The sequence below is a fragment of the Myotis daubentonii genome, chromosome 7 (assembly GCF_963259705.1).
Source record: "Myotis daubentonii chromosome 7, mMyoDau2.1, whole genome shotgun sequence".
Taxonomy (NCBI): Eukaryota; Metazoa; Chordata; class Mammalia; order Chiroptera; family Vespertilionidae; genus Myotis; species Myotis daubentonii.
Genome location: NC_081846.1, coordinates 84,854,037 through 84,864,441, shown reverse-complemented (window position 1 = coordinate 84,864,441; position 10,405 = coordinate 84,854,037). Strand labels below are relative to the sequence as shown.

The 10,405-nt window shown below is 35.9% G+C and overlaps 1 protein-coding gene across 1 annotated transcript; it reads right to left on the bottom strand.

The window, feature by feature from the left end:
- Positions 1-7,465: 7,465 nt before the first annotated feature.
- Positions 7,466-9,601, bottom strand: LOC132238702 (nucleosome assembly protein 1-like 1). Its single transcript, XM_059704663.1, is given in 3 exon segments — positions 7,466-7,602; positions 8,267-8,544; positions 8,546-9,601. Coding segments are annotated over 2 exon segments (1,173 nt in total). The 5' UTR covers positions 9,475-9,601; the 3' UTR covers positions 7,466-7,602; positions 8,267-8,300.
- Positions 9,602-10,405: the final 804 nt, after the last annotated feature.

Below are 10,405 nucleotides of genomic sequence, written 5' to 3'. Positions count from 1 at the left end.
CTCAAAGGGTAAGTGATCTGTCTTTTTTATAGCTGCACTAGAGGCCTGAAGCATGAAATTCATGCAAGGGGCTCGGCCTTTGCAGCCCTGGCTGCCTCGGCCCTCGCAGCCCTGGCTTTGTCCAGGAGATCATCCGGACAGTAGTCAGGAAAGTCATCTGGACAGTCGTTCTGCTGTTTGGTCTAATTAGCATATTAGCTCTTTATTATATAGGATAGTATTCCATTGTGTAAATGTACCAAATTGTTTTTATCCACTCATCTATTGATGGGCACTTGGGCTAAATAAGCATTGCATTCCAGGAACAAACACAATTATCCTTCTATGTTTCTCTGGATTTGATTTGCTAATATTTATTGAGAATTTTTGTATCTATGTTCATAAAAAAATTAGACTGTAATTTTCCTTTCCTATAATGCCCTTGATAAGTTTCTAAAATCAAAGTTAGCCTGACTTCATGCTAGTTGAGAAAAGTGTCTTCTTCTATTTTCTGTGAGATTGGTTTTATTTCTCCCTTCAATGTTTAGAATAATTCATGTGAATTTATGGTGGCATGGAGTTTCATTAAATAGGTTTTTAATAATAGATTAAATTTAGTTGACAAAATAAAATTATTTAGATTCATTTTTTTCTAGTCAGTTTTCATGAGCTGTATCTTTTAAGAACTGTGTCTATTTTATCTTTCTTGTCAAATGTACTAGTATACAGTGGTTGATAGCTTTTTCTTTTAATTACCTGTAGGATCTGTAGTGATGTCCTCTTTTGAATTCTTTATATTGATAATGTGTGCTTCTCTCCTTATCTTGTTCAGTATTATTAGGAATTTTCAATTTTATTAATCTTTATAAAGAATTTTGTTTAATAATTTTTTCTACTATATATTCATTTTCTGTTTCATTAGTCTCTTTTCTTTATTAGTTTTTCTTCCATTTTCTTTGGGTTTAATTTTATATTTTTTCTGATTTCTTGAGATGAATACTTCAATCAACAATTTTGTCCTCCTTTTTTTAATAGATGCATTTATGAATAAAAAATTCAATTTAGGAATAGCTTTAGCTGCACCCCAAAATTTATTTATATTTTTATAATCATTCAAAAAATTCTCTTTTTCATTATAGGTATATCTTTGATCCAGGGATTATTCAGAAGTACATTATTAATTTCAAGACATCTATTTTCTGGTGTTTTTTGAAAATGGATTTCTAGCTTAAATCCATGAGGTCAGATAAGGCACTATATTATTTTAATCATTTGAAATTTTTGAGATTATCTCCATTGTGATAATGAGGTCAATTTGATAAATGCTTATCTTATCCTTGAAAAAAAAAGTATTCTATAGATTTGGGGTATAATGTCATGTATATATTTTAAAAAGGTGAAGTATGTTAAAGGTATTATTCAAAATAAAATATTTGTTATCCCCATTTACTTCTCTCCAACATGTTGTGCTATTATATTTGCATACCTAAATTCTACACATATTTCAGCCACATTCCCACTATTGTTTTATTCTTCCTCACCTTATTTCTATCTGAGACATTGTCTTCAGTTTAAGTTTCATGCAAAACTATTAACAGTTATCTCTATGTATGATAGAAACCATATTACTTTCACTTGCAAATTTGAATACGTTCATTGGATATGAATTCCAAGTTAGCTGATATTTTCTTTCCACACTTTAAAAGTGGCATTCTAATGTCACTTTACTTCCACAAATTCTGTTTAGAAATCAGCATTAAGGCATTTTGTTGCCTCTTTGTAGGAAATGAGTCCTTTTTCTCTGGTCTTTAAATTTTGTTTGTTTGTTTTTTGCTTTCAGTTTTCAGTTTTTCTTAGTACGATGTGCTCAGGTATGGGTTTCTTTGTATTTATTCTGCTTGGACTTCATAGAGACCCTTGAATCTTTGGAAAATTTTTAGCTATTATCTCTTCCAATACTGCTTCTGCCCAATTTTTGCTCTCTTCTCTTTTTGTAATTCTAATTAAACCACACAGGTTCTTTCTCATATTTTCCAGCTTTTTTATCTCCATGCTTTTATTTGATTATTTTATGATGACATATCTTCCCATTTATGAATCCTCTTCCACCATCCCTGTTATTGAATTAATAATTTCAGTTATTGTATTGTTCAATTGTGGTGTTCCCACTTATTTATGATAGCAAACCTTCATTTCCTCCTTCCCTACCTTTGTGCTATTATCATCATACATTTTACCTCTCCATATGTTATACAATTCACAATATAGTGTTACTCTTTTTTTGCCTTAGTCAGTTTTTTCTTTTAATTTTAACAATTGTATTGATATGTGAATTATATACCATATAATTCATCCATTTAAAGTATTAAATTCAATGGTTTTTTGGTGTACTAATCTACCACTATAGATTTGACTATTAAAGGAAATTCATATAGATGAAATTACATAATATGTGATCTTTGATCTTTTGTGAATGGCTTCTTTCACTAAGAATATATTTTTAAAATGTACCTTTGTTATAGTATATATTAGTGCTTCATTTGTTTTTATTGCTGAGTAATATCCTGTCATATAGACATACCACATTTGCTTATCCATTTGTCAGATGATGAACATTTAAACTGATTCCAACTTTTGGATATTAATGAATAATGTTATTAACATTTATGTATAATATTTTGTGAAACACACATTTTTTTTCTTTTGGGTATCTACATAAGAATGGAATTGTTGGGTCATATGGCAATTTTATGTTTAATTACTTGAGGGACTGCTAGACTGTTTTCCTGAGTGACTGCACCCTTTTACATTTCCACCCTCAGTGTATAAAGGTTCTGATTTCCCTATATCCTCACAACACATGTTACTATCTACCTTCTTGATAGCCATCTTAGTGGCTGTGAAACAGCATTTCACTATAGTTTTATTGAGCAGGTCCTCAATGACTAATGATATCAAGTATCTTTTCATGTGCTTTCAATGATTCTTTAGGACAATTAAAAATAAAAATAAAATATATTTTGTATTTTTTTCATTTTATCATTTTAAATGTATTTTATTTCTTTGTGTAAAACCAAATTTTCATCTAGTATTATATTTCATCTGTTTGAAGTATTTCTTCCATTCAAGTATTAGCCAGGCCAATCCTACCTAGTTTCCAAGATCAGATGAGACCAGGCCCATTCAGGAAGGAATGGCCATAGACATCATTTAATTTTTTTAATGTGCACTACAGGTTATCTGGCAATAAATTATTTCAGCTTTTGTTTGTGTGTGGAAAAAATCTCTTTTCTCTGTATTTTTTTAAAGGTATTTTTTACTGAATATAAAAATCCAAGTTAATGATTTTTTTCTTGGCCCCCACCCAACCCTGCCCCTCCAAGTGCTTTAAAGATGTCACACTATTGTCTTCTGGCTTGCATAGTTTTCATCTGCTATCAGTTTTTGTTGCCTTATTTTTAATATTTCCTTTATCTCTATGCACCTTCAATATTGTCTCTTTATCGTTAATTTTCAGCAGTTTTATTATAAGCTGTCAATCTGTCTCAGTGTGTGGGTCCTCTCTCTCTCTCTCTCTCTCTCTCTCTCTCTCTCTCTCTCTCTCACTCTCTTTCTCATTTTGCTTGTGTATATGTGTTTTTTCTGCTTGGGATCCTCTGAACTGCTTGGATCTGCAGTTTGTTGTCTTTCAATAGGTGAAATTCTCATCCATTATCTCCTTAATTATATATATACTAGTGGCCCAGTGCAGGAATTTGTGCACTTGAGAGGGGGGTGTCCCCTCAGCCTGGCATGAGCCCTCTAGAAATCCAGAAGCCCTCAGGGGATGTCCAACTGATGGCTTAGGCCTGCTCCCGCCACCACTGCTGCGCTTGCCAACCATGAGCCCAGCTTCTAGCTGAATGACGCTCCCCCTGCATTGAGCGTCTGCTCCCTGGTGGTCATTGCACATCATAGTGACAGGTTGTTTCACTGTTCAGTCAATTTGCACATTAGCCTTTTATTATATAGGACTAGAGGCCTAATGCATGAAAATTCATGCAAGAATAGGGCTTCCTTCTCCCCCAACTGCAGGCACCGGCTTCCCTCTGGCACCCAGGACCTGGGCTTCCCTCCTCTGGCCACTAATGGGCACCGGGACCTGGGAAGCTTCCCTTCAGCCCTGGCTTCATCCAGAAGGATGTCTGGAATGATGGCTGGCCTAATTAGCATATTACCCTTCTATTATTATAGATATTTGGTTCTATTTTCTCTCTCTTTTTCTTCTGGTTTTTCAGTTACTCATATGTTTGACCACTTGATATTGTCCCACTGTTCTTGGATGCTTTGTTTGTTTTTTGTCTCCTGATGTTTCAGTTTGGATAATTTCTATTAACTTATCTTTAAGATTACCAATTCTTTGCTCATGTATATCCTATCTTATTATAAGAACATCATGGGAATTATTTATTTCTGATATCTTGTTTTTTTCCTAGTATTTCTATTTGTCTCCTTTTTATAACTCTCCATTTCTCTGCTAAAATTCTCCATTTTTTATGTTGCTTATGTTTTTTACTAAATATTTTACTAGTAATATAAATTATTGCAGTTATTTTAAAGTCTCTCTCTGATAGCTCTAACATCTGCAGTACCTGTGATTTTCTGAGTATATATCTGTCAATGGTCTTATTTCTTGACAACGTGGTAGTATTATTTTTTGCTTGCTTCTATGTATGTCTCATAATTTTTTGTTATGTACCTGACACAATGTGTAGAAAGACAAGAGAGGCAGAGGCAAATAGTATTTTCAGCTAGAAATAGCAATGCCTCTTCTTGTCTCAGCCCGTTAGAGGGATGGGTTGGGGTGTGATCTGCATTTGTGCTTTGATATTGCAAACTGACCACAAACTTTAAGTTTCTCTCTCATGGGCTGTTGTTAACTTGTGCTCTGAATGAGGTCTGGGGTATGGAAAGATTTTTCTCAGTGTACCTGCTGCACTCACCTCTCAGCAGTCCCTGCATACCTGTGCCATGCCCCTGCCTCTCGTGTAGGAGTAGATGCCTATTGCTTGTTACTCGCTGCCAAACTAATGGCTGCGACCAGAGGAATCTTTCTTCCTCCAGTTCAGCCTTAGCTTTATATACACTCTGTGCACCTGGGACTCAGGAGTGAAGCATTTTCTGTGTTGCTGCCTCTCCCCACTCGTGACACTCAAACTCTTCTCTTTATGAAGGCTCTTGGGCAAAAATATAATTTCTTGTCCCTCCCTCAATGACGGTGGATTTCTGCTTTGTATTCATGTAGGATCCTAGGACTAAAATGCTTTCTGCCCCTCTCTCAGGAAAGATGGCTTTTCCTGCCACACTTTTTTTCAGAAGTTATGGATTTTGCCTGAGCCCTGGGCAGAAAGATTTTCCACCTCCCCTTCCGTGGCTTAAGTCTTTGCTTCATATGAGAAAGGACTTCAGGGAAGTGCATGGTGTTTCATGCCTGTCTTCCCACCCCACAGCTATCAGTGGTCTCCTACATGCCTGCAGCATAGAGACAGGTCCTCTTGTTCTCTTGGTCTGCCCCGAGTCTATGCTGGGAACACCCAGTGGAGGCTCATAAACCATTGCTTGCAAGTCATTACAGATTCCTCTTGTGTCTGGAGCTTTCAGTTTTTCTAAATTGTCACACTAACCCACACTTGGCCTTTAAGAATTAATTGAAATAATGGAGACCATCTTTTTCTTTCATGCTCTATCAAGCTCAGTTTATGTGTCTCATCTTCCTTTTAAGAGATTTATCACATTTTAGAACTGTTTGTTTATTGTCTTGTGACCTCGGTCTGTGATGGGCTCAAGAAAAGTTTGGTTGTTTGGATTATCCAACTATTTCTTACTGCCAGGTTGGAAGCCTATGTTCTTCTATGGTTGCCTACATTTTCAAAGCCTACTATGTGCCAGGCTTTCTTCTGGAAATACTGGCAAGGCCTAGTCTTTTGAGGATTTTATAACCTAATAGAGAGACAGACAATAAGCACATATGTAAGTAAATTAACCAAATAGGAGACACATAGTGATATATAGCTGAACTTTATTCAGTGAAAGAAGCTATAAGAAAAAGTAAAGCACAGTCCAATAACTGAAAATGACTTTGAAATACTACTTTCCAATAATTATTGAGAAAAGACTTGAGAATTAACAAGCTATGAAAAGATGTGGGAGAATATTCCAGGCATAGGAAACTAAGAAGTGAAAATTACATAAGTGAAGGGAGACATGGACTTGATATTTTCAAAGAATTAACAGAGAACTGAACTGGATGGAACACAGAGAATGATAGAGAGAGTAGTAGGAGATAAGATGGGAAAAACTGATGGGAACATGATGTGAGACTTTGCAGTCCTTAGTGAGATGTATGGATTCTATTCTAAGTAAATTGTTTTTCATTTGAGTGGTTTAAGTCAATTAAACATGATGTTCAGCCAGTTGATTAGATATAGTTAGTACTCCTAGTCACTTTTCTATTACCAGATTCCCTAGCGGAGGTTGACCATTAATTCACATTCTACTCAAAAATTTTGAGGTGAAAAGAATGGCAGAGATTAGCTAGTCTCACCTCATTAGTAGCGTTTCTTATCCTGCCCCTTTCTATGAGGAATACTGGCTTCTTTATTCCACCCAGGAAGTTGTATGCATTTCCTTGTGAAAGGAAGAAATATCAAAATCTATTCTGTAATTTTGAATTCAGAATTCTTAGACATCTAGATGAATCACATATCCAAAGAGAAATTCTTCTAGTGGAATTGCACTGCTTTCCAGATTAGATTCATAAACACTTCCCACAAAGTTAGTACTCACAGTTCAAAAATATGGATCATATTTTTAAATGGTAATGCTATTTTATCCTACCCCAACGTAGAGACTCTACAGGATTGTGCATTATCCAAGAGATTGTCCCATTTTCTGTCATTTGAGTGAGGGGGAAAAGGGCATTATTATTTTTGTTTTATTTTCAAAACCACTGAGACTCAAATGCCAGCCATCTCACCATTTAAATGTAGCTAACAACATTAGACACCACTTACAAGCTATATACTAGACTCTTCAAAAATATAAAGAACATAATTTCAGAGAAGGCATGCATGTGAAATGCCACAAGACCCACTGTAATCATTAAAGGCCATGGAACTCAAAGTTGAGGTTCCCTTAAGAGAATGTCTTGCCTGTCCATTTGTTCATTCTCCTATTTATTTAATTTTTTTCTCTCTCTAGGCATTTTATTATCTGCTGATGATGGTCCATTTTTTAATTTAGTAAAAAGTAATTAAAACACTATTGATAAAATACTACTAGTGTTGGGTTTTCTTTTTTATTGAATTATATAGGTTTCAGGTGTGCAATTCTATAATACATCATCTGTATATTGTATTGTATGTTTACTACCCCAAGTCAAGTCTCCTTCTATCATCATTCATTTCCCCATACCCTCTTCTACCTCCCTTCATCCTCTTTCATCCTCTTATTTATTCTTTTTTTTATTTGACATTTTTATTTTAGGCTACAAACAAGCAAACAAACAAAGAAACAACAAAAAATTTGAAATGAACTTGTCAAATGATGAAAATTCATCCTTTCCAGGGAAGCAGAAGGTAGACCCTACCACAAAGAAGAGATATTCAGCTAATGGAGGTTAAATTTAAAAGTACAGTTAAAATAATAAAGCTTAATGTCTGAAAATACTAGATTTCATTTGTCTCCCTATGGTAACTAACCAATAACCATACAATTGAGTTAGGGTTCTTTATAGTTAACTATGTCACCTAAAATATTAAAAATCCATTAAATAATCAAAGTTAATAGATATTGTCTTACTGGAAATTCTTAACCATAGATTGTCTTGACCAGTTTGTTTTTAAAATGAATTGTTTCAGTGTAGGCACTGCATCTCTATAACAAAGTAATGAAAGACAAAACTTAAATCCACTTAACTACCAGTTGAAAAAATACTTTGGTTCTTCAGGAAAAAAATTAGGGAAACAAAAAAATCTGTTTCATTTAACAGTCTGTTTATTTTCATAGCTGTATCTAACAGTTACATGATAAAAATACCCCAGAAGAACCAAACTATGTAGCAATGAATGAAAATGTGTGAGAGAATTTCTGCATTCAAGATATCTGGCAGAAAAACTAAATTTAAAATGCTAGGTAGAACAAAATTGTCTTTAAAATATCAATTCCTTCCCTTTAAAAAAATTATTGAGTCTACCAAGAAAATACAAAAACATAAGTCTGTAAATAATAGTTGTATTTAGGCTATTACAGTGCAGGTTATCCTCAAGGCCATACATCCTGCTTCACTGCTGCTTGCACTCTGCTGGGTTTTGATCCTTCTTTGAGTCATAGTCTGGATCATTTTCCTCATCTTTTTCTTCCCCTTCCTCATCCGCTTCTTCACCTTCTTCATCATCATCATCATCATCATCTTCAATGGCTTCTCCAGTAAAGTACAACACTGATCTTGGGATTATACGCTCACGTAAAAAGTGACCAATTTCAAAGTCTGCAGCAAGGATAGCTTCAGCGTCATCATCCAGATCTCCCACTCTCAGGAACTTCAGGAGGGGCAAAAAAATTAAAGAACGAGTCATTAGAAACTGTTTTGGTCACAGTACGAACTGTCCCACGTCCCTTGTGTTTCTGTTTCTTTTTAATGGTTTTCAAAGTGACATTCTTCCCTTTTTTCCAATCTATCTGGCACCCTGTACAACCCATAATTTCTGGTCCATCAAAAGAAAAGGGATCAGAATCATCTGGTTCTGACCTCATTCTGTATGTCTTTGTCAACATTTCATTTGTGAAATATTCATTGGGTTCAAAGTGAAATTCTAAAACAAAACTCATAGGCTGGCCAGCATCTGAGAACTTCACTTTAATATCTTTCAAGTGCTTCAGAATAGGTTCATCATGTTCCTGAACCATATCACTGAGCAAGTCAACATTCTTAAAAACAGTCAACCAAAATTCAGGAATTCCCTTAGGGTCTTGTTTTTCTTCATCCTTTTTCTCATCTTCAATTTTGACCTTTTCTTTCAGCTCCTCCGAAATGTCATCTTCCTCATCTGGTTTCCATTCACATTCTTCTTCCGTAGGTTCATAAATTGCATTAATGATCTCAAATCGCTTATCAAATAAAGGTTGATAGAGAACAGCATACTTTATTTCAAGATCATGAACTTCCTCATAGAACTTGGCTTCTATCTGTGCACATTTAACTTGAAGGTTTTTGAGAGCATTCACTCGTCTTTTAACTACCTTAGGCAAGCTTTCAATGTATCCTGTTGGTGTTTCTACTAGACCATCAAGTCTTTCTTGGAGGGCTGCAAGAATCTGAGGATTTTGCATCATCTGAACAGTCAGCTGACGCGCTTTGATTTTTGTTTCTTCACCAGTTTCTTCTTCTTCTATTTCTTCAACATCATCCAAATCTTGATCAAGTTCAGACTGTTCTTTGTTGTCAATGTCTGCCATGTTGTTAAGAACTCCAAATATCGATGGCGAGCACGGGGCGCTCGGCGGCCGGAGCTGCGCAGTCCGTGACTCAGGGCAGTGGCGGGAGGAGCAGAAGGCAGCGGTGCGAGCAGATGGAGCTAAAAAAAAAAAAGCTCTCTTATTTATTCTTTAACCAAGTATTTACTAAGCATCTACTACAAAATCACTATTTGGTTTTCTGTGGCTGCACAAATATAAACAACACAGTCCCTGCACTGAAGGAGCTCACACAGTCTAAAACGGGGTAAGACAGGCAAAAAAAGTTATAGCTATAACATAGGGACCACGTCCATGTTGCAAAAACTGCCAGACACTTATTGAAGCAAGAGAGCTCAATTCTTTTGCTGTGCACAGCAATAGAATATTTAGGGTTACTTTTAAATATATATATATACACATTTTTTATTTCAGAGAGGAAGGGAGAGGGAGAGAGAGAGATAGAAACATCAATGATGAAAATCATTGATCAGCTGCTTCCTGCATGCCCCCTTTTGGGGGGGCTGAGTCTGCAACCCAGGCATGTGCCTTACCAGGAATTGAGCCAGGGACATGTTGGTTCATGGGTTGACACTCAACCACTGAGCCACACCAGCCGAGCTTAGGGCTACTTTTTAATGTGAAAGTTCCTTCTCCTTAAAGTCACCATTTACAAAAGAGAGCTGAGAGGAAAGGTAGGTTTTGGTGGTGACAGGAGTGATGTGCTTGGATAACTGGGACAGTGGAAATGTAGTAGACAGCTGACGTGGGCTCAGCATCCGTGCTCCACAGATAGCCAGGACGCAACACTTAACCCCGGAAGGCCGTTCACACTGAGGTAGCATTTCAAGTCAGGAGGCTAGATGAGCCCTGAGATGGAAAGAGTATAAAATGAAAACACTAAGGGTGGGTCCTGGAGCTTTGGGAAACACAA